The sequence below is a fragment of the Mya arenaria genome, chromosome 1 (assembly GCF_026914265.1).
Source record: "Mya arenaria isolate MELC-2E11 chromosome 1, ASM2691426v1".
NCBI classification, from domain to species: domain Eukaryota; kingdom Metazoa; phylum Mollusca; class Bivalvia; order Myida; family Myidae; genus Mya; species Mya arenaria.
The window spans coordinates 29,811,076-29,837,221 of NC_069122.1; the positions used below are offsets into that span (position 1 = coordinate 29,811,076).

The 26,146-nt window shown below is 41.7% G+C and overlaps 2 protein-coding genes across 2 annotated transcripts in view; one reads left to right on the forward strand and one right to left on the reverse strand.

The window, feature by feature from the left end:
- Nucleotides 1–694, reverse strand: part of LOC128231495 (solute carrier family 28 member 3-like) — a 31,962-nt gene extending 31,268 nt beyond the window's left edge. The window contains exon 1 of the mRNA XM_052944408.1: nucleotides 540–694. The gene's annotated coding sequence lies outside the window, so the exon portion shown is untranslated. The remainder of the gene's footprint in view (nucleotides 1–539) is intronic.
- An 8,472-nt stretch (nucleotides 695–9,166) lies between these two features.
- On the forward strand, nucleotides 9,167–14,250 carry LOC128226232 (uncharacterized; the record flags this gene model as incomplete). Its single annotated transcript, XM_052936123.1, is given in 5 exon segments — nucleotides 9,167–9,207; nucleotides 9,684–9,749; nucleotides 12,171–12,233; nucleotides 12,645–12,737; nucleotides 14,034–14,250. Coding segments are annotated over 5 exon segments (480 nt in total), but the record flags the coding sequence as incomplete, so codon positions are not given.
- Nucleotides 14,251–26,146: the final 11,896 nt, after the last annotated feature.

Below are 26,146 nucleotides of genomic sequence, written 5' to 3' on the forward strand. Positions count from 1 at the left end.
TATTGATATATATTTCACTATTCATCGAAATCGGAAAAAACGCCATTTTGGTACGATATAAAGATTAGTGACCCAATAAAAAATATGAGGTCACCGCGTGACGAGTCCTCGACCAATAGCGTTGCATCATTCATGGTGGAGACGTGATATAGCATTTTGTCTTTTCAGCAATGTGTTAAGTTGTTACTGTCAAATAGTATGGTCTAATACTATGATACGTTATTTATACACACAACATTGTGGCTGAAACACGTCCATTGAATTGAGCATAATTATTATTGACGTTGACGGGCAACGCGCTTGTATTTAAATTTCATCTTTCCACATGAAATAAGAATACATTAATAGAAGCCTTTGCAGCATCTATAGAAAAGCCGCCATGATAGGGTTTTATGATAAGTATTGTTCCTTATAAATGCACAAAAAACTGCAGCGATAACACTTTCTTTAAATTAAGATCAATAGTATACTTTGTATTTAAATTGCACTTAACAACATTTTATAAGAAAAACATTATTTAGTAGCTTACTTAAACATACCCAAATATTTAAATATCCATGCAGAAAATGTCAATCACAAAGACACTGTTTGAAAGCTTAATGGTCGTATGCATACCACTACATTTAGACAGGTAGACAGTATTTACTTAAGATGTTTAAGAGTATTTATGTGCGCAAAGCTTATCACAAAACTATGGTGAACGATATTTGCCATGTCGTGTTCCCATTTTCGCTGCGAAAATTTGATTATGCGAGCATGCTTAAACCCGCCACCTAGCATCCCCCCGATGGGGGCATTAAGTGAGGCGGCGCAAAAATGAATGTGCCATGTGCCTGGTCGAAATTGCGCATTTTCGCCACGTCTCAAAAAATAATAAAAAAATGGTACAGATCAATCTCCGTACAAAACCAATCAGGCGTATTATCTAGAACATGGTTTCAAAACATATAAATAGGAGGCCAGATGAACCGCGATAAGAAACTGAATTAAGGATTTAAAAATGAAGATGAATCTGAGTTATAATCTCTTATTTTTGTAGGCATTTTCATTTTAGCCATCGACCTGCACAAGCCATGTAATAAACAAACCGATCCATTCATAGCTTGACATATTTATTATTAGACCCCATTCGTATTGAAGTATTACAACGCACTGAATGTATGCATGTGCACATCTCTATAACTTGTAAAATGTTCTGATTATAAAAAGAATACTGATAAGAAAAGGATTAATTAAGTATTGATTTGCTAAGCGCCTTCTATGAGTATATACCCCAAATGTATTACTACTCACTGTTTTAGAATTAAATCAGTTATTACTTCATGCCGAAAAATCGTATATAATTGTTCCCATGTCAATTACAGTAATAAATAAATCAAATGCTGTCTTTTGTATGGCGATATGTTGGAGCTTTTAACCTGGGGATGTCTTGGCCAGGTAGATATTGATAAAACAGATACAATTATAAAGGCTAATGCACCAGTCAATTGTAACCATGGTTCCCCCAGGTCCGGTGGTATACCGGGGATAGCCGGGAAATGAGCCGTGTTTTTACCTTTCAGGTGGCCCCGCAGTGCCGGTTGAACGAGTGGTTTTGTATTCGCTTTAAATATAGCGGGGGATGGACTTTAACTAGGGTCCCTGGGGTGCGGGGGCACTTGGCGGGGATTTTACCATCTGTTCGTCGCCGCAGGGTAGGGATTTTAGCCGGGGTTGGCTGGACCGAAAGTCAAAGTCCCCGCCGTATTCCCCGGACCTGGGGGGGGGGGGGGCGTGGTTACAAGTGACTGGTGCATAATACTGTTTGAACTATATACAATTTATATGATTTTGTTTTGTTTTGATAAATACAGTAAACTGAGTCAAACATAATCATGCATTAAATAGCATTCCTCTGAATCATCAACATATAGTGTGCCCACGATTTCAATGGGATTAATTACGGTTATTCAAAAAAGCAAACAGCAAACATTAGCGGCTTTTGAGGGGGCGGGGGGGGGGGGGGGGCGCACCCGGCGCACAATCCCTCTTAAATCGGTTAAGTTTACTTTTATTTCAATATGGGAGACAAAAAGAGTAATACTATACGTTAAAAATGCGTCATTTGTGTTAAATAAAGCACTTAAATTTATACACTGATAGTACACTGAAAAATACACAACTGACTAACTTCAAATCAATTTTAAGGAAGATCAAGGATGGATAATTGTGCTTTTTAAAGGGACTCGCTAATGTTGTGTGCAATGCATCATTCTAAGACAAAATAAAGTGTGGCAAATCATCAGGATACTGACGGATGGAACCCTTTAACAAATGTTGATATATGCTCAAATATTTTCTGTGAAGTCCGTGATTTTGAATAGCGTTAGTTACCCTTTTCAACAAAAGGCTTAAAGGTTAAATTATCCATCAGATTAGGTAAGAGTCCTCGTGGGAGGGCGGTTTTGTTGTCAGTTTTCTATTTTTTTCTTGACTTTACCGACACGGGTTCACTCCCTACTAAAACCAGGTTTTTATACTACAACTGTATTTGTGTCTGCAATTTTGGTATAAAATAATAAAATAATAATACCATAATAAGTGTTATGACGCATTGCCGGGATAACTATGTTTCGGTCTATAAACATAAGCGAGTACCTTAAAAGATGCACTCTTACCCAAATAAGACTTACCACACTTAAAACAATTGTTTTTATTTACCGAAAAGGATAAATACATGTCGAAAACAATGGTTCTTATGAAGGATGCCGAGTTAAATTTAAAAGAAAGGTGCAGAAAACACGGCATTTCTGCCTTATGGCACGATAGTTGAACACAGTAAATCTTTTAGCATTCATCGATTATTTAATAATTCTGCGTTTTCAGCTATTAAATACACGGTTACAATCTTGTTATCAGTAATTAATATTGTCCATAAATGCATTATTTAGTAAGAAGTTTAGGTTTATCAATTAAAGTTTATGTTTGTTAAACATGTGTATGTACTGAGTTTGAATAAGAGTGTCACTTTAAGGTAATAAAGGGAAGACATTGAGTGAGTCTGCATATAATTAGACTCTAGGTTTGTAAAACAAGAGATTTAACTTCACAACATTCTTTGATGGTTTCATTTACTTGCAAATTATATTTAAAGTTTTTACAAAATGTACCGCCTGTAATACCGATTTAAAATGATTATTTTCGCAGCATGATAATTTATTCCTAGTTTTGATCTTCTTCATTTGTGAAAAAGGAAAAACACGGAATGTTATTGATTCCGCAGCGTCTGATATCAGTTATAGATTCAGTAAGAGTTTTCTTCAAAAGTTCCCTCTAACAGACTTAAGAAACCGTTTCGCTAGGACGAACACCAACTTTGTCTCAGGCGAAGCCTGTCTGTTAATTAGGGGACACTTTTGAAGAAAAAAAACTAGTAACTGTATCTGATTTATACGACGATAAGTGTATTGCATATATATGTGAGCAAACAAATGCAATAATAAATAAATAAAAACAGATTTATTAAAAGATGAATAGAAATATATTTCCGAAAGATAAACATTATATTACTAGCATGGCCTTTGTAAATTGCAATGTATCGACTAGTGGGATTACTCGAAATTCTCGTGCACGGTCTGCTTACAACCGTAAGAAGACATTTTTCAATAGCTCTGCTGGGGGTATGTCGTATTATAATTGATGTTTAGCTTATTATTATTTAGGGCCCGACAATTTCGGGAAGTTTGAACACTGGCTTGCGCGGGGCTGTCCAGTTAGCGCAGTGGTCACCACACAAGCTTTTTATCTAGGCGACATCTAGGTTCGATTCCCGGCCTGGGCGCATGTAAGTTTGGTTTGTGGTCACCAAGCTGGACAAATGGGTTTCCTCCAGGTACTGCTGTTTCTCCCACTACACATACACGACACACACATATATATATATGACCAAATTGGCTATATGTTAATGCCAAGGGCAATCACACTGCATTACGTTGGCTAACGAAAATAAATCAAAGCGCGAGTCGCTGAAATACTATCTGCGGGCAAATATGTGAGAGTTGCATATTTTATTAGAACTATGGGAATGGGTGAAGAGCACATAAATAAAAGTGAAAAATGTGCCGACAGCGCTTGCGCCCACACTGGGCGAAGAAACAAACTTATACATATCTTTATGGCGTCTTGTGTCATTCTGTTTTTGTAAATGTGTGTGCGTGTATGTATAAGAAATTAATTTCAACTAACGTCGAACCTCGCTGGCTCGAACTCCCAGGGTTTTAAAGGTCACATATGGAAAATTCGACCGCGAAATGTTTATTAACGCATGTACACATGTGTATCTTTGCGACAAACACTGTTTTAAATTAGTTTTATTCGTATAGCCGCCAGTCGGATATTCGACCATTTCCAGTCGATTATTCGCGAATATTCATCTATAACCAGTCAGTAGTTGGGATTCAGATTATGTCTATATATTTGGTTTTAAAGGTCACATATGGAAAATTCGACTGCCAAATGTTTGTTTATGCATCTACACGTATGTATATTTGCGACAAACACTGTTTTAAATAACTTTTATTCGTATATTCGCTAGTCGGATATTCGACCATTTCCAGTCGATTTTTCGCCAATATTCAACTACTAACCAGTCAGTAGTTGGGGATTCAGATTATGTCCATATATTTGGTTTTAAAGGTCACATATGGAAAATTCGACTGCCCAATGTTTGTTTATGCATCTACACATATGTATCTTTGCGACAAACACTGTTTTAAATCAGTTTTATTCGCATAGTCGCCAGTCGGATATTCGACAATTTCTAGTCGATTACTCGCGAATATTAACTACTAAACAGTCAGTAGTTCGGGAATCAGATTATGTCTATATATACGATTTTAAAGGTTACACATGGAAAATTCGACCGCCATATGTTTGTTTATGCATGTACACATATATATCTTTGCGCCAAACACTGTTTTAAATAACTTTTATTCGTATATACGCTTGTCGGATATTCGACCATTTTCAGTCGATTATTCGCGAATATTCAACTACTAACCAATCAGTAGTTGGGGATTCATATTATGGCTATATATACGGGTTTAAAGGTCACATATGGAAAATCGACCGCCAAATGTTTGTTTATGCATCTACACATATGTGTATTTGTGACAAACACTGTTTTAAATAACTTTATTCATATATTCGCGAGTCGGATATTCGACCATTTCCACTCGATTATTCGCAAATATTCAACTACTAACCAGTCAGTAGTTGGGGATTCAGATTATGTCTCTATATATGGATTTGTTTCTGTAGTTATTCATATAAATATTTATACAAACTGGTCAAATAGTACTGCATGACCTCTGAAGTTTTTTTTTTTCATAAGCAGCATCCAAAAACGTAAATGTATCATTTCATTTTCGATTCATTTCTACTGTTGTTTTATTTTCGTGCTTTCTTATTTAATCTTTTTGTTCCCTGTACGCTCAAACTTATATAATAATCCAAAATGTGTTTCCTACGGTGGAACAGAGGTGACATCCGTATACTTTATTTATAAAATGGCCATAACTTAGTAAATTGAGGCCACAACTAGTAATTTGTTGTAAAATACATCTGACATCAACTGAATTTATGAATAAATCAGACACAAGCACTGAGAATATAAAATTATAATGCAATATGAACACCAATATCTTTCGTTTATATTTTGCTTTTTTTAAAATTGCCTCTAAACATAAAAAATACCACCCATAGTTGACAACCCACACTGTTATGTCCTTATATATGCAGCATTCCATTGTGAATAAACACCCAAGTGTGACCTTGACCTTTGAGATAGGGACACAGGTCTGTCATGCGACACGTCGTCTTGGTATGTGGAACACATGTGGCAAGTTATTTTAAAATCTGTCCATACAAGGGAAAGTTACAGCCCGGACACGAGTTATTGAGCCGGACACACGGACGGACGGAAGGACGGACGGACGGACAGACGGACGGACGGACGGTGCAATTTTAATATGACCACCTTCGGGGGCATAAAAATACAAGAGCTAAAATGACAAAATTTCAAAGTAAATAAATATGAGAATAGTTTTCAGTTTGACTATTGGAGGAATAAGGAGGTCTTTACTACTCGCCTCAGCGTCGGCGTCCGGTTCAAGTTTTAGGGCAAGTTGAGATTTTCACTTATAACTTCAATACCCTTCATTTAATTCACTTAGTACTTCACACAGTTGTTCAAGGCCATGAAGTTATGAGGTTAGATAACTCCATATTATCCTTTATACAAATTATTGCCCCTGATTGACTCTGGAATTTAGGTTAATGTTTTAGGGCAGGTTAGGATATTTATTAATAACTTTTATACCCTCCACTCATTAGACTTAATAATTAAATAATACAGCTCTTGTTTTATAAAGAACTGTTTCGCCATGAAAGTGGTCACTCCCTGTTTTTTCAACCAGACTTGTGACTGGCTTAGGTCAGGTTAAACACTTGACAAAGGAGAAGTTACACACCATTACTCTGCCAGCACCCTTAAGAGCCCTCCCAGGCGGGTTATCTACTGTAGAGGTCCTAGCGAGGAGTAGTACTGGGCCTCTCGGAACATTTCTACGGGGCCACACTGGTATTTTATGGGCATAACGCCAAACTAATGATCAAGATACACGAAAAGATATACTGAAGCAAGTATCGGGTGCATCAGCCGCATAGTCCGATCAGTATCGAAGGGATGTCTGCAATCAACATCATGTACTTAAACCACCAGTCAGGCTTGAAAACTCTAAAAAGTTCACATTCAAACATGCATCATTGGGTAAAGAAGCAATTGTTTGGCCACAGTCTCACTTTGTCTATTAAAAAGCAGGTAGGAAATGGTAACTAGTATCGCAGATACCTATTTCCGTTTTTTATTTTTTTGTCATCACCATCATGACCACCAGCACCAACACCGTGCTTATCACCATCATGACCACCACAATCATGACAACCATCTCCACCTTGCTTATCAAAATCATGACCACCACAATCATGACCACCACCTCCACCTTGCTTATCACCATCATGACAAACACAATCATGACCACCATCTCCACCGTGCTCATCACCATCATGACCACCACAATCATGACCAACACCTCCACCATGATCATCACCATCATGACAACCACAATCATGACCACCACCTCGACGGTGCTCATCACCATCATGACCACCACAATCATGACCACCATCTCAACCTTGCATATCACCATCATGACCACAACAATCATGACACCATCTCCACAGTGCTCATCACCATCATGACAACCACAATCATGACCACCACCTCCACCTTGCTTATCACCATCATGACCACCACTATCATGACCACCACCTCCACCGTGCTGGTCACCATCTGACAACCACAATCATGACCACCACCTCCACCGTGCTCGCCACCATCTAGACCACCACTATCAAGACCACCTCCTCCGCCATGCTCATCACCATCATCTGACCACCACATCCACCGTGCTCATCATCATCTTGACCACCACTATCAAGACCAGCACCTCCACCGTGCTCATCACCATCATGACCACCACAATCATGCACCACCTCCATTTCAATGACTATCACCATCACCACCACCAGAATCATCACTTCAATATCCATCATCACCTCCACCTCTATGACCACCACCTCCACGTCCATCACCATCACCATCATCAACTCCACCTCAATCACCATTTCCAACTTCACATCAATCAACATCACCATCACCATCATCACTTCCAACCCCATCCCCACTACCATCACCTCCACCTCAATCACCACCACCATCACTACCACCAGCATCACCACCACCTTCTCCACAATCACCTCCATCACCATCACCCTTCCATTTCCAACTGCACATCAATCACTATCACCTACACCATCATCACCTCCACCTCAATCACCATCATCACCACCTCCATCATCAACAGTAACATCACAAACATCACCACCACCTTCTCCACAATCAGCTCCATCACCATCACCCTTCCATTTCCAACTGCACATCAATCACCATCACCTACACCATCATCACCTCCACCTCAATCACCATCACCACCAGCATCACCACCTCCATCACCCCCACCATTTCCAACTGCATATCACCATCATCACCACCACCTTCACCTCCATCATATCAACTATTTCCCATTGCATATCATTCACCTCAACCTCAGCCAGTACACGCACCTCCATCACCATCGCCTCCACCCCAATCACCATCACCATCATCACCTACACCACAATTTCCATCAACACCTCAGCCTCAATCACCATCACCATCATCACCACCAGCATCATTTCACCGACCTCAACCAAAACCTCTACCTCCATTACCACCACCATCATCACCTCCACCTCAATCACCATCACTATCACCATCATCACTTTCACATCCACCGCAATCACCATCACCACAATCAGCATTCTCACCTCCACTATCACCACCACCTCCAATACCATCACCTCCACCTCAATCAACATCACCATCACCACCACCAGCATTATCACCTCCACCACCACATCTTCATCACAATCACCTCCGTCTCCATCATCCTTTCATTTCCATCTGTACATCAATAACCATCACCATCATCACTTCCACTTCCACCATTAACTCCAATACCACCAACTCAACCTATATCAATCACTATCGAAATCATCACCTTAAGCATCATCACCAAAACCTCTACTATCACCTCCACCTCCACACCTCCACTTGCATTAACACCGCCTCTATCACCATCACTTCCACCTTAATCACCATCACAATCTCCAACACCAGCATCATCGAGTCCACCTCCACCATCACCTCCACCTCATCACCACCACCTCCATCACCAGCACCTCCACCATATCGAACTGCACATCAATCACCATCACCATCACCAACATCACCTTCTCATCACCGTCACCTCAATTATCACCATCAGCTATATCACCTCCACCTCCTCCATCACCTCCAACTTCATCACCTCCACCCTCACAACAACTTCCAACTCCACCAACGCCATCAATGCCCCAAGAATCACCACCTCAATCACCTCCACCCCCACAATCACCACCATCTCCTACTGCACCTGCACATCAATCATCGTCACCACAAACACCATCATCACAACCACATCCACCATCACCTCCACCTCCATCACCACCACCTCAACCTCAATCACCATCACCACCACGAGCATCATCACCTCCATCTTCACCATCACCACTACCTCCATCACCTTCAACATCCCCATCATCACCTCAATCTCAATCACGATTTCCAACTGCATATCAATCACTATAACCAATATCACCTCCACCTTCATCACCCTTTCAATTCCAACTGCACATCAATCACCACCACCACCAACCGCATCATCACCACCAACTCCACTATCACCTTCATCTCCATCACCTCCACCTCGATTACCACCACCTCCATCACCTCCTACTCCACTTCAATCATCATTACCATCACCACCACCAGCATCATTACCTCCATCTCCACCTTCACCTCCACATCCATCATCAGCACCATCATCACCCGCCCCCCCCCCCCCCCCTCAGTCCCAATAACCTTCACCATCACCTTCATCTCTATCACAACCACCCCCATTACCTCCTTCTCAATCAACACCACCATCATTACCACCAACAACATCCCCTCCACCTCCACCATCACCCCCACCTCCGTCACCATCACCTTCATCACCATCAATTCCATCTCCATCACTTCAACCCTAATCACTTTCACCATCACCACCACCTCCACCTCAATCACAATCAACATCAACACCGCCAGCATTATCACCTCTTACATCACCTCTACCTCCACCTCAATCACCATCACCACCACCACCACCATCATCACCTCAACCACAATCACCATAACCATCATCACCTCCACTTCCACCATCACCTTCTTCTTCATCACCTACAACTCGATCACCATCCTTATCAAAACCACCAGCAAGATTATCTCCACCATAACCTCCACCTCCATCACCACCACCTCCACCTCAATAAACACCACAAGCATCATCACCTCCACCTCCATCATCACCTCCATTACCACAACCTCTACCACCATCACCTCCACCTAAATCACCATCACCATCACCACCACCAACATCATCTCTTACATATTCACCACCACCACCACCACCTCCACCATCACCACCTCTATCACAACGACCTCCACCTCCATCACCTTAACCATCACCATAAACATCACCACCACCAGCATCATCACCTCAACCATCACATTCATCTGCATCAACACTAACTCCATCACCAGCACCTCCACCTCAATCACCTCAACCACTCCATAACTACAACCTCCACTTCAATCCCCATCACCATCACCATCATCACTTCCACCTTCACCTTCACCGCAATCATTATCACCATCACCACCACCATAACCTCCACCTCCACCACCACCACCATCTTCAATACCATCACCATCACCTCAATCATCGTCTTCATCACCACCACCACCATTTCCACTAATACCTCAATCATCATCACCTCAAACTCCATCACAACCACCTCAACCTCAATCACCATCACAACCACCTTCGCCATCTCCACCACCTCCATCACCAACACAATCAACATCATCACCTCCACCTCAATCACGATTTCCAACTGCACATCAATCACTATTACTATCATCACCTCCAACACCAGCTCCTGCACCACCATCACCATCATCACCTCCACCTCAGTCACCATCATTACCTCCACTTCCTTTATAACCTTAAACTCCATCATTTCCACCTCAATCACCATCCCGATCACCACCACCAGCATCATCACTTCCACAATCACCTCCACCACCATCAACTATACCATCATCACTATCACCTCAATCACCATCGCCACCAGAATCACCCTCCCATCATCTCCACCATTTCCAACTGCACATCAGTCACCATCACCTTCACCTTCACCCCCACCTCCACATCCACCTTCACCATCACATCCATTACCACCATCTCCACCCATATAAGCATCACCATCAACACAATCACATCAACCACAATCACCATCGTCACCTATATCTCAATCACCATCATCATCACTTTCTTCTTCATCAGCTACAACATAATCAACATCCCCATCACCACCAGCAGCATCACCACCTATAACTTACCCTCTACCTCCATCACCACCACCTCCACCTCATTAAACTGCACAAGCATCATCACCTCTATCACCACCATTACCTCCATCAACATCACATTTATCTCAATCACCACACAAGCATAAACACTACCACCACCACCATAACCTCAATCACCACCACTTCCATCACAACCACCTACATCACTATCACCTCCACCCTCATCACCTCAACCACTTCCAACTGCATATCAATCAACTTCACCATCGTCACCTCCACCTCCACAATTTTCTCCACCTCCATCACCACCACCTCCACCTCAATCACCATCACCACCATAATCATCATCACCTCAGCCTCAAACACCATCACATTCATAACCTCCGCCTACATCCCCTCCATCTCAACCTCAATCACCATCCCCATTACCACGACCAGCATCAGTACCTCCACATCCACAATCATCTCCACCACCAACATAATCACCTCCACCTCAATCACCAACAGCATGACCATCTCCATCACCTGCACCATTTCCAACTGAACATTAATCACCATCACCATCACCATCATCACCTCCACCTCCATCAGCCCTACCTCCATCTCAATAACCAATACCAGCATCATCACCCCCACCTCCACCATCACCTCCATCTCCACCCTCATTACCATTTCCAACTCCACCTCCATATTAATCACCATCACCACCACCATCACCACCACCAGCATCACCACTTCCATCACCTATATCTTCACCATCACCACAATTTCCAACTTCACCTCTACATCTATCACCTCCACCTCCATAACCACCACGTCAAACTCAATCACCATCACCACCAGCAGCATCATCATTTCCACCTCCACCATTACCTCCACCTCAATCACCATCACCATCATCACTACCAGCATTATCACCTCTACCTCCACCATCACCTCCACCTCCATAACCACAAACTCCATAACTATCACCTCCACCTCAATCACCATTACAATCAGCACCACCAGCATCATCACATCCACCTCCACCATCACCTCCACCTCCATTACCACCACATCCATCACCATCACCTCCACCTCCATCACCTCAATCATTTTCAACTGCATATTAATCACCGTCACCATCACCATCATCACCTCCACCTCAATAACCACTACCTCCACCTCAACCAACATCATCATCACCGTCATCAGCTCGATAACAATCACCATCACCATCATCACCTCAACCTTCACAATCAATTTTACATCCATCAACTCCACCTCAATCACCATCCCCATCACCACCACCAGCATCATTATCTCCACCAACATCCCCATCTCCATCACCTTCATCTCAATCACCATCACCACCAGCATCACCACCTCCATCACCTTCACCATTTCCAAATGCACATAAATCACCATCACTATCATCAACTCCACCTTCATCACCACCACCTCCTCCTCAATCACCACCACCATCATAATCACCCCCAGCTCCACAATCAACTCCGTCACCACCACCTCCATCACCATCCCCAACATCACCACCACTATAATCACCTCCACCTCAGTCACCATCACCACCATCATCACCACCTCCATAACCTCCATCATTTACAACTGCAACATAGATCACCATCACCATCATCACCTCAACATCCATCATCACCACCAAAATCATCACCTCCACCTCAACCATCACCCCAATCTTCATCACCACCACCTCCACCTCCATCACCTCAATAATTTCCAACTGCACATGAATCACCTCTTGCTTAATCAGCATCACCAACATCAACAACTCCACCATAACCTCCACCTCTATCACCACCAACTCCACCTCAATCACCATCGTCATCACCATCACCATCATCACCTCCAACTCCATCACCACCACCTCCACCTCCCTTACCATCATCATCATTACCTTCACCGCAATCGCCATTTCCAACTGCACATCAATCACCACACCACCTTCATCACCACCACCAACTCAAACACCAACACTATCACCTTCATAACCTCCACCACAATAAACTCTACCACAAACACCAACAGCACCTCCAACTCAATCACCATCACCATCACTTCTACCTCAATTACAATTATCCCCACCTCCATCACCACCACCTCCACCTAAATCACCATCACCATCAACATCATCACCTCCACCACCATCACCTCCAACCCCATCAGCATCATCACCTCAACCTCAATCACCATCATCACCTCCACCATCACCTCCACCTTAATCACAATCCCCAGCACCGCCACCAGCATCATCACCCCCACCATCAACTCCACCTCCATAACCTACACCATCATCGACTCCACCTTAATCACCAACACCACCAGCATCACCATCTTAATCACCTCCACCATTTCAAACTGTACAGCAATCACCATCACCATAATCACCTTCACCTTTACCATCACCTCTACATCCATCACCACCACTTCCACCTTAAAAACCATCACTATCAACATCATCATCCTAATGACCATCATCACCTTCACCTCAATTACCATCGCAATTATCACCTCCACCTCCACCATCACTTTCTTCTCCATCACCTCCACCTCAATCATCATTACCACCAGCATCACCACCTTCATCACCTCCACCATTTCCAACTGCACATAGATCACCATCACCAAAATCACCTCCACCTCATCACCACCACCTCCATCACCATCATCTCCACCTCAACCTCCATCACCACAACCATTACCAACTGCAAATCAATTACAATCACCATCATCACCTCCATTACCACCATAACCTCCACCTCAATCACTACCAATTCCACCTCAATCACAAATTCCTTCACCATCATCACCTCCACCTCTACCTCAATCACCACCACCACATCAATTACCATCACCATCTACTTTTGTCACCTCCACCACCATCACCTCCACCACCATCGCAATCATCACTTCCACCTCCACCATCACCTCCACCTCAATCACCATTTTCAAGTGCACATCAACCACCATCACCGTCACCATCATCACTTCCACCTCCACCATCACCTCCACCTCAATCACCATCACCACCACCAGCATTATCACCTCGTCCTCCACCATCACCACCACCTCCATCACCATAACCTACATCTCCATCACCTCAACCATTTTCAACTGCACATCACCATAACCATCACCACAATTACCACCACATTCACATCACCACCTCCACCTCAATCAACATCGCCATCACCATCATCACCTACACCTCCACCATCACTTCCACATCAATCACCACCACCTCCACCTCAATCAACACCACCAACGTCATCTCCTTTACCTCCTTCACCACCACCTCCACCTCCATCACCTCAATTTCAATCAAAATAACCATCTTCATCACCACATCATCATCATCAACACCATCACCATCATCACCACCTCCACCTCAATCTCCATCACCAGTTTCAACTACTCCGCCATCACCTCCACCTTCATCACATCTGCCTTCACCTACCTTCACCTCCATCAACATCAACTCAATTACCGACTCCAACTGCACATCAATCACCATCATCATCACTTGCACCTCCACCATAAACTCCACCTCAATCACCATCACCATCACCCCAACCAGCAGGATCACCTCAAACTCCACCATCACCTCTACCTCCATCACCACCATCATCGTCACCACCACCTTAATCACCATCACCAGCTTCAACAACTCCACCATCACGTCCACCTCCATCAACATCACCTCAATTACTGACTCCAACTGCACATCAATCACCATCACCATCACCACCACCAGCATTATCACCTCAAACTCCTTCATCACCTCTGTCTACATCACCACCACCATCGTCACCTCCACGTCAATCACCATCACCAACAGATACACCACCTCCATCATCTCCACCACTTTTAAATGTATATAAATCACCATTACCATCAACGTCATCACCTCGACCTTCACCATCACCGCCACCAAAAATCACCACCACCTCCTCCTCAATCACCATCACCAGCATCATCACCTCCACCACCTCCATCACCACCACCTCCATCACCATCACCTCCACCTCATAATTGCATCATCACCTTTACCTCAATCACAAACACCATCATCACCTCCACCTCCTACATCACCTCCTCCACCATCATACAATGAAAATTACATTTTGACCATCATAACCATTATCTCCACATTGCTCATCACCATAATGGCAGTCAAATTTTGAACATCAGTATCTGGCATCACGCTCATTATCATCATAACCATCACTATACACAACCTTGCTGATCACCATCATGACCGTCACCATCCATCACCTTGGTCATCACCATCATGATCATTACTATCCACCACCTTGCTCATCATCATCATGACCACCACCACCACCTAACACAATGCTCATCACCATCATACCATCACTATCCACCATTTTGATCATCAACATTATGATCATAACTATTCACCACCTTGTTCGTCACCATCATTACCATCACCATCCACCACCTTGCTCATCATTATCATGACCATCATCCACCACCATGCTCATCACTATCATGATCATCCCATTATGACCATCACCATCAACCATCTTTTTCATCACCATCATTACCATCAACACCACTACCTTGCTTATCACCATTAAGACCATCACTTTAAACCACTGTGCTCACCACCATCATGACCATTACCATCCACCACCTTTCTCATCACCATCGTGCTCAATACCATCCACCACCTTGCATATCACCATCATGACCACTACTATCCACCACCGTTCTCATCACCATCGTGATCACAACCACCACCATGCTTATCACCATCATGACTATCACCGAGTTTATTACCATCATGACCTTAACCATCTATCACCGTGCTCACCACCATCATGACCATTACCATATACCACCTTGCAGACCACCATTGTGACCTCCACCATCAACCACCGTGATCATCACCAAAATGACCATCACCATCCGCCACTATGCTCATCACCATCATGTCCAACACCATCCACCACCATGCTCATCACAATCATGGCCACCATCATCAACAACCATGCTCATCACCATCATACTATCACTATCGACCATCTTGCCCATTACCATCATGAACATCACCATCCACCACCTTGCTCATCACAATCATGACCTTTACTATTGACCGCCTCTCCCTTCGCCATCACTCTCCAAATTCTTGCTTATCACCATAATGACAATCACATTTTGAACATCACTGTCCGACGTCTCGCTCATCATCATCATCATAACCATCACTATCCACAATCGTGCTCATCACCCTCATGCCTACCACTATACACCACCTTGTTCATCACCATCCTGATCGTCACTATCCACCACTCTGCTCTTTACTTCACCACCATCCATCATCGTGATCACCACCATCTTGACCACTACCATCACTACTATGCTCATCACCATCATAATCACATACCACCTCTTCTGTGCTTATCACAATCATGACTACCACCATCATCACCCCCACAGTGCTTATCACCATAATGACTACCACCACCACCACCACGATGCTCATCACCATCATGACCATCACCACAACCACCGTGCTCATCACCACCATGACCATCACCACCATCACCGTGCTCAACACCATCATGACCAAGACCACCACCACGGTTCTCATCACCATCATGACCATCACCACCACCACCATGCTCAACACCATCATGACCAAGACCACCACCACGGTTCTCATCACCACCATGACCATCACCACCACCACCGTGCTCAACACCATCATGACCAAGACCACCACCACGGTTCTCATCACCATCATGACCATCCACTTCCGTGCTCATCACCATCATGACCATCACCACCACCACGGTGCTAATCATCATCATCTTTCTCACCACAATTATGACCATCACCATCCACCATCGTGATAACCACCACCTTGACAACTACCATCACTTCTATGCTAATCACCATTATGACCACAACCACCTTCACCATCGTGCTCACCACCATCATGACCACAATCAACATCACCATCGTGCTCACCACCATCATGACCACAACCACCATCACCATCGTGCTCACCACCATCAGCACATCCACCACATCCACAACCGTGCTTATCACCATAAGCACATCCACCATTACCACCACCGTGCTCACCACCATCAGCACATCCATTAACACCACCACCACTGTGCTTACCACCATCAGCACACCCACCACCACCACTGTGCTTACCACCGTCAGCACATCCAACACCACAACCACAACCACCTCCATGCTAACCACCATCAGCACATCCATCACCACCACCACCACCACCACCACCGTGCTATCCACCATCAGCACATCCACCACCACTACCGTGCTCACCACCATCATGAAATCCACCACCACTACTGTGCTCACCACCATCAGCACAAACACCACCACCACCACCACTGTGCTTACCACCATCAGCAAATCCACCACCACCACCACCACCACTGTGCTTACCACCATCAGCACATCCACTACCGTGCTTACCACCATAAGCACATCCACCACCACAACCACCACCACCACCGTGCTATCCACCATCAGCACATCCACCACCATCACCATCACCATCGTGCTCACCACCATCATGACCACAAGCACCATCACCATCGTGCTCACCACCATCAGCACATCCACCACAACCACAACCGTGCTTACAACCATAAGCACCTCCACCATCACCATCACCTTGCTCACCACCATCAGCACATCCACCACCACCACCACCACCACCACCACCACCACCACCACTGTGCTTACCACCATCAGCACATCCACCACCACCACCATCACCATCGTGATCACCACCATCATGACCACAATCACCATAACCATCGTGCTCACCACCATCATGACCACAACCACCATCACCATCGTGCTCACCACCATCAGCACATCCACCACAACCACCACTGTGCTTACAACCATAAGCACCTCCATCATCACCATCACCGTGCTCACCACCATCAGCACATCCACCACCACCACCACCACCACCACTGTGCTTACCACCATCAGCACATTTACCACCACTACCGTGCTTACCACCATCAGCACATCCACCACCACAACCACCACAACCACCGTGCTATCCACCATCAGCACATCCACCACCATCACCACCACCACCGTGCTATCCACCATCAGCACATCCACCAACACCACCACAACCACCACCACCACCGTGTTATCCACCATCAGCACATCCACCACGACTACCGTGCTCACCACCATCATCACATCCACCACCACCACCATGCTCACCACCTTCAGTCACTGAAACATGGAACCGATGCAGTCACTTATTGCAATAAAACTCTTATACATAATTCAAATAAATATCATAATTAAAGAAGCAAATATCAAATTTATAAATAACGTGCTTATATTTAATGAATATTGATTATTATTAATTTAAAATATGTTCACTACACTAATATATCTACATTGCTGTAAACTGTTTTTCACTTTTCAATTCATGAGTCTTTCTTACCAGTCTATTATAAGCCACTTGCAAAATAATACATATGAAGCCTCATAATTGTTTATTTTTTTAAGTAAAGGTAGTATATAGGAATATACACGAATATGAAATAAACATTTTCTGATACCCGTGTTTGGTTAAGGAAATCTTGGGAAAGAATGCTGGTGCCTTTTAGCATTTTCACGATAAGATTTAAAAAACCATCAGAAAATGCCATTTTCAGTTTTCGTGTTTTTCTTAAAAAATAAATCAGATTTGTTAATTCAAAGAACATTTTAGAAAATAAATCAAAAATGTTGATTTAATAATAAAGAATTGAAAATTGTGTCAATAAATTTTAGACAAAAAATGATAAGCTCATGAAGAAGATTATTTCAATGGTGGCTGTTGTAAAATAACAAAAAATTTATCCGACATTGCTCTACAATTTAAAATGCATTATTATTATTATTTTTACTTTGAACAAATTTTAATACAAAGGAGTGAGCAAAAAAATACATATCTTTGCTATTGACGTTGTCCACAGCCTATTTTGTGAACAAGACTGCCAATGTAGCCCCATCACAACTATCACCACCGTCATAACAACCACCACCACAACCACCATCATGCCAATGTCTCCCGGTGTCCACCAATCTAAATGAAACAGATTAGGAATTATGGACAAAACATTCAAAGAGCTTCGAAAGTAAGCTTAGAAATATTCATTATCAATATCATCATCACCATCATCATCATCTTCATTTCATCTTCATCACCAACATCATAGTTGACCACACCAAAAAACATTATGACAACCACTACAATCATCATTGTCATAACCATCCCCACAATCATCACCTCCACCATCACCACCACCACCACCACAACCACCATCACCACTAAAACCATCACCATCACCACCATCATCACCATCACCATCACCACCATCACCACCACAAACACCACCATCATCATCATCACCACAACAACCAGCATCATTATCACCATCAACACCACCACCACCCCATCAACACAACCACCACCACCACGTCCACCACCATCACTATTACCAACACCAACACCAACAACAACACCTCCATCATCATCATCACCACAACCACCATCACCACCACCAACATCACCATCACCACAACCACCACCATCACCACCACAATCACCATAACCACCACCATGACCACCACTACCACCACCACCATCATCATCACCACAACCACCATCACCACTACCATCACCACCACCATCACCATAACCACCACCACCACCACCACCACCACCACCACCACAATCAATACAGCCACCACCACCACCATCATCACAATCACTAACAACCATCATCATCATCATCATTATAACCACCATCATCACCACCACCATCACCACCACATCACCACCTCTACCACCACTACCATCACCACCACCACCATCACCACCACCATAACCACTACCGTAACCACTACCACCACCCTCACCACGACCACCAACACCACCACCATCACCACCATCACCACCGCCACTAGCACCATCACCACCACCATCACCATAACCACCACCACCATCAACATGACCATCAGCACCACCACCACCACCACCATCATCATCAACACCACCACCATCATAATCACCACAACCACCATCACCACCACCAACATCACCACCACCATCACCACCATCACAATAACAACCACCATGACCACCACTACCACCACCACCATCATCATCATCACCACAACCACCATCATCATCATCATCATCATCATCATCATCATCATCATCATCATCATCATCATCATCATCATCATCATCATCATCAACAATATCATCAACATCATCATCATATCATCCCCATCATCATCAACATCATCATCATCATCATCATCATCATCATATGCAAGACCATCATCACCATCCATTACATACTTAACCCTTGTACACTGACTATGCATTTTTGTCATCAATTCTAGCATTATCTATATATTTACCTATAGATGCTAATTTTCATACACTTTGATTGCCCGCTTCAATCCAGCTGTCAAGCTAAGTACTGTCATCAGTGAGTTGTTGCCCATAACCAACTCATTGCATGTGTCATCACTTCATTTGGACGTTGGACACTTACAGCACAGTGGGCACTGAAACATTGAACTGATCATGCAGTCATTTATTTCAATAAATAGTTTATATATGTAAAATTAAAACAAGTAGCTGAATAAAATGAACACATATTAAACATATTTAGTGTTAATTAACTAATATTATTCAATAGTAATAAAAATATAAATGGCTAAATAACTATAACAAGAACCACCATTGCACACTTTAATTTATATAGACATAACTTTTGTGACACCGTTCACCTAATGGCAACAATACATTTAAATAGAATAAATTAACACTTTCTAAAATGTTGATATAGATTTAACGGGACCTCAGGTGATGTCACACAATACAAACCAAAACAAGATTAATAGTTTTCATGTACATATATTGTTATGCGATGAACTGGGATCCGAACTGATCTGAAGATGTTGTGTTTATCGCTATATTTTGTTTTCACTTGTTCTTTAAAGATATTCATACGCATTGTTTTCTAATTTTAGTTTGACAAGAGAGGGAGGCTGACATCATAAGAGTGCGAGATTTTGATTGAAAGAAAAATCAGCAAATGCGAGTTGATGGTTTTGCTGTGGGCCACAGATCGTGTGAAATATTGTAACTAAATAATCAGTCCAGGGTGTGGAGAAGGTGAACCATCCTGCCGAACACCACCATGACTGAGTGAGAGATGCCGCACCCATTCCATGAAACAACATAATGTTGCATGGTGAGAGAATAATCAATGTTACTAAAATACACTTACTTGACAGGTGCACCTGTATGTTATTTATAAGTTTTGCATCTCTTTATTCATGAAAATGTTATGTTCTAGATATATTTTTTAACTCTAAAATGTAGATGCACCCCTTTCATTAATACAACTGCACCTCTATATTTAAAATTGAGGTGCACATCTTTAATATACAACTGCACCTCTATATTTAAAATTGAGGTGCACATCTTTAATATACAACTGCACCTCTATATTTAAAATTGAGGTGCACATCTTTAATATACTACTGCACCTCTATATTTAAAATTGAGGTGCACATCTTTAATATACTACTGCACCTCTATATTTAAAATTGAGGTGCACATCTTTAATATACTACTGCACCTCTATATTTAAAATTGAGGTGCACATCTTTAATATACTACTGCACCTCTATATTTAAAATTGAGGTGCACATCTTTAATATACTACTGCACCTCTATATTTAAAATTGAGGTGCACATCTTTAATATACTACTGCACCTCTATATTTAAAATTGAGGTGCACATCTTTAATATACTACTGCACCTCTATATTTAAAATTGAGGTGCACATCTTTAATATACAACTGCACCTCTATTTTTAAAATTGAGGTGCACATCTTTAATATACAACTGCACCTCTATATTTAAAATTGAGGTGCACATCTTTAATATACTACGACAACTCTATATTTAGACTGTCATGCCTTTTCTTAGACCAGCACCTTAAAAAATTAGGTGCAACTCCATTTTTTCAATTTACATCGCCATTTAGTAACTTTTCACCAAAAAGGTTAGTCAAGCTTTACTAGCCTGCTCAGACTCAATCTCATGGTCAAGTTTGTTATAAATAGCCATTGTGTCAAAATTCCTGTTTGTTATTTAGTAAAAAAGTCTAAATGAGACGCCTTAAGAAGTTTGTGTTGTCGACAGTAAATACTGTAAACACCGTCTGCGATTCACTCAAATCTGTGTGCGATAAGACCCCAGCTTCTCGATAAATCTTAAGCGTAACAGACTTAAAAAGCTTGAACCTGTTATAAAATATTTCCATATATCGGGGCAAAGAAACATGACATACAAGATAAAAAAAGTCATGTACATATAGTGTACTAATGCTCAATAGCAATATGTTTGGTCATAAAGAAGTTGTGTTACTGTAGTAAAGGACAATTAGATTTCAGTGTAAATCACTTGTAAATGGGATATGTAAGATTAGAACAAATTACAAACTTTTTCTTGTATTTCATAATACATCCATTCCACCTGGTTTTTGAAAATACAGCTGTGGACTTATTTTCATCAATGCAGGTATTGCCATGATGTGTATTCCTGGAGGCAATAAGTTTGGAAATAAACCGGATTAAATTGCCAGTATGTTACTTGCTCTTTGATATTAACATTCGCTTGTTACGACATCATGATCAGTGTTTATTTCAATATTGTGCTCCGATTGGATTAGCGTTACATCATTTAAGTATTGATATCGAGGTACCAAATATCTGCTATTCTTGATCGTATAAGCTCATTGATATAAGTAATAAATAACTGTTTGTTTCTTTCCTAATTGAATTTCTTTCATTCCGTTTTGGTGCAGCTTTGAGATAATATCATTGTCTTATGAAACTGCTGACTTGTATTAGTCTTTAGACTGTATTGTGCATCTATTCCTACATTTTGTTTGCTCTTTTAAGCAAACATTTCTTAATTGCAAACAAATATCAAAACTTACTTCACATATGATGCAGAATGATGTTTCATTTAGTGTGCATATGAGATTCAGCTTATGAACAAGAAAAACAATCACAGTAACACAATGAGATCCCTATCTAAAGAAATATTGCTTCTTTTCATTAATTCATACTATCAAACATTCATGAATATATTCATTTATTTGAAGTATATACATTGAAAAACTTGACATTTCTGAAGGCAAGAGAATAAATAGTGAGCTGGTTTCATTGAGATAAGAACCTTTATCCTTTATGCATTAAAGAAAACACCTAAATACACTCAAAATGGTTTAAAGGGAATTAACACCAGATTAGCACCAAAAAGTTTTTTTCTGTATCAAATCTCAGGACAATTATTTAATAAAATGTTGTCAAAACAGAAAGCAATAACTCAAAATCTCATGATGATATCGCTTATGTTTCGAAAGATAGGTGTTTACAAGTAAGACCAATGTTTTCCACATTTAGAAAACTACTTTTGACGTCACGCACATGACAAGACTTACGAAAGTACTTAATTGAAATCACGTGAAACAATGACGCATTAATATTTCAATATGCATATCATCTTCGTTGTTTCCTTAATAAGGAATCTTTCTGGGACATAAATACAGAAACATTTCGTGAGTCATTTCTGTACCGATAATCCGTAGGGCTGTTGAAGACAACTTCTATTTTTTAGACAATTAATTCAGTCAAAATAAGTAGGGACGAAATCCGTGCTTTCTGTGGAAACAAGAGTAAATAAATGGTCATAAGTCGTCATTGACGCGCAATTGTCAATCCTCCAAAGGAAAGAAGTTTAGAAGAAATTAATATACATTTTTTATGATTATTTCATTTGTAATAGTTTTGAACGAAGGCCTATGTTCGCGCGATGCGGCTCGTATATTATCTATACAAATTGTATTCTTTCTTATGTATTCCACGGCCTTTCCTACCTTTAATTAAACTGTTTACCAATTTAACGATTTGCAGTATGATATGTAATACTATATACGAAAATGAAACAAATATATACGTATTCGGGATCGGTTAAAATATATAGGGAAACAAGCAGACGCCTGTATAAGAATGTTTATTGTAAGATGAATAAGCAGAATTTTTTGTAGAGGGTCATGCAATAAAGCTTTCTGTCAAGTTTCAGTGAATTTGGCCTGGTAGTTTCAGAGGAGAGGTTTTTAAAGTAAAAAAGGGAGTTGGCCAGATTGTTGTTGTTGTTAATCAATCGCGACCCCTTGTCGTATTTTTGTAGAAGGTTACCCAAAGAAGCTTCCTGTAAAGTTTTATTGAATTTGGACTGATAGTTTTAGAGAAGAAGTCTTTTAAAGCAAAACAGGAAGTTGCCCTTTTGTTGTTGATGTTGTACATGTATTTGTTGATCAATCGTGACCCCTTGTTGTATTTTTGAATAGGGTCACCAAAGGAAGCTTCCTGTAAAGTTTCATTGAAAATAGAGTGTTAGTTTCAGAGGAGATGTTTTTAAAAGCAAAACAGGAAATCTGCTATTTTTTGTTGTTGCTGTTGTTGGTGTTTTTGATTAATCGTGACCACTTGTTGTATTTTTGTATAGGGTCTCCCAAGGATGCTTCACGTAAAGTTTCATTGAATTTGGACGGGTAATTTCAGAGAAGATGTTTTTTAAAGCAAAACAGGAAGTCGGTCATGTTGTTGTTGTTTTTGATAAATCGTTAACTCGTGCTGTATTTTTATAGAGGAGCACCCATGAAAGCTTCCTGTAAAGCTTCATTGACTTTTAAGTTGTAGTTTATGAAGAGATTGTTTTTTAAAGCAAAACAGGAAGTCGGCCATTTTTGTTGTTGTTGTTAATCAATTGTGACCCCTTTTTGAATTGAGATAGGGGGACACCCAAGGAAGCTTCTTGTGAATTTTCATTGAATTTGGCCAGGCAGTTTCAGAGGAGATGTTTTTAAGCAATTGTTGACGGACGGACGGACGGACGGACGGACGAACGTACGACGGACAAATACCGATCACAATAGCTTACCTCGAGCACTTCGTGCTCTGGTGAGCTAAACATAGAGAAGAAATGAAAAATTAGACTTCTTCTCATCTCCCTCATTGGCGATTGATCTTATGATAAAGGTAACACACTTGTGGACATTTTGCTTTTTGCCGTTTGACAACAATTGAAAGCAGAAACAAAGCATACAATCAGAAGAAACAGTTCGGGATATTCGTACAAATCATTAAAATTACCAGCAGGCAAAGTGCATGGAAATCACACAACATACCTGCAATCCCGAATACAACCATTACGAAACGTCCATCTTGTCCCGGTTCCCACCTTCACCTGACCAATGTAAATGCAAGGCTGAATTTATCGCTCCATGCATTCACACCTATTCGACACATGTCCAGGGGCTAGAATGCATATTATTATTACCTAGTGTCTATTTTGCTTCAAAACTACCACTGAGAGTGTGGACGCGCTGGTCATGCACGGATTTCATGAATTATATATAGGGCCCGTGACCCCCCCCCCCGTCCCCCCAGCGGTCCGGCTAGTAATGTTTTTGGGGGCACATCTCTATTGATTTAACTGTACAAATACGCTGTTTTGTCACAATTGAAATTGTATGTAACCATTTGAGCAAATAAACAACCTGTTAATCGAGTATAATATAGTATACGAAACGAAGAAGTCTTTTGAAAAATGACATCGGGTCCCGAACATTCGATAAAAAAGAATCGACGCCACATTTTACAGACAGCTGATCAACAGTAGACAAATACGGCTGGAGTTACACGCGTAAGTTTAATGTTTTCAGAATATCTCATATACCAGAAACTTTTAAAATTTTCATTTCGGTCTTTATTATCGTCTAGTTCTCTGAATTATGCTAGAGCCTTTGTAAATTAATTAGGGATGCAAACGAATGGCAAAATTGATATTC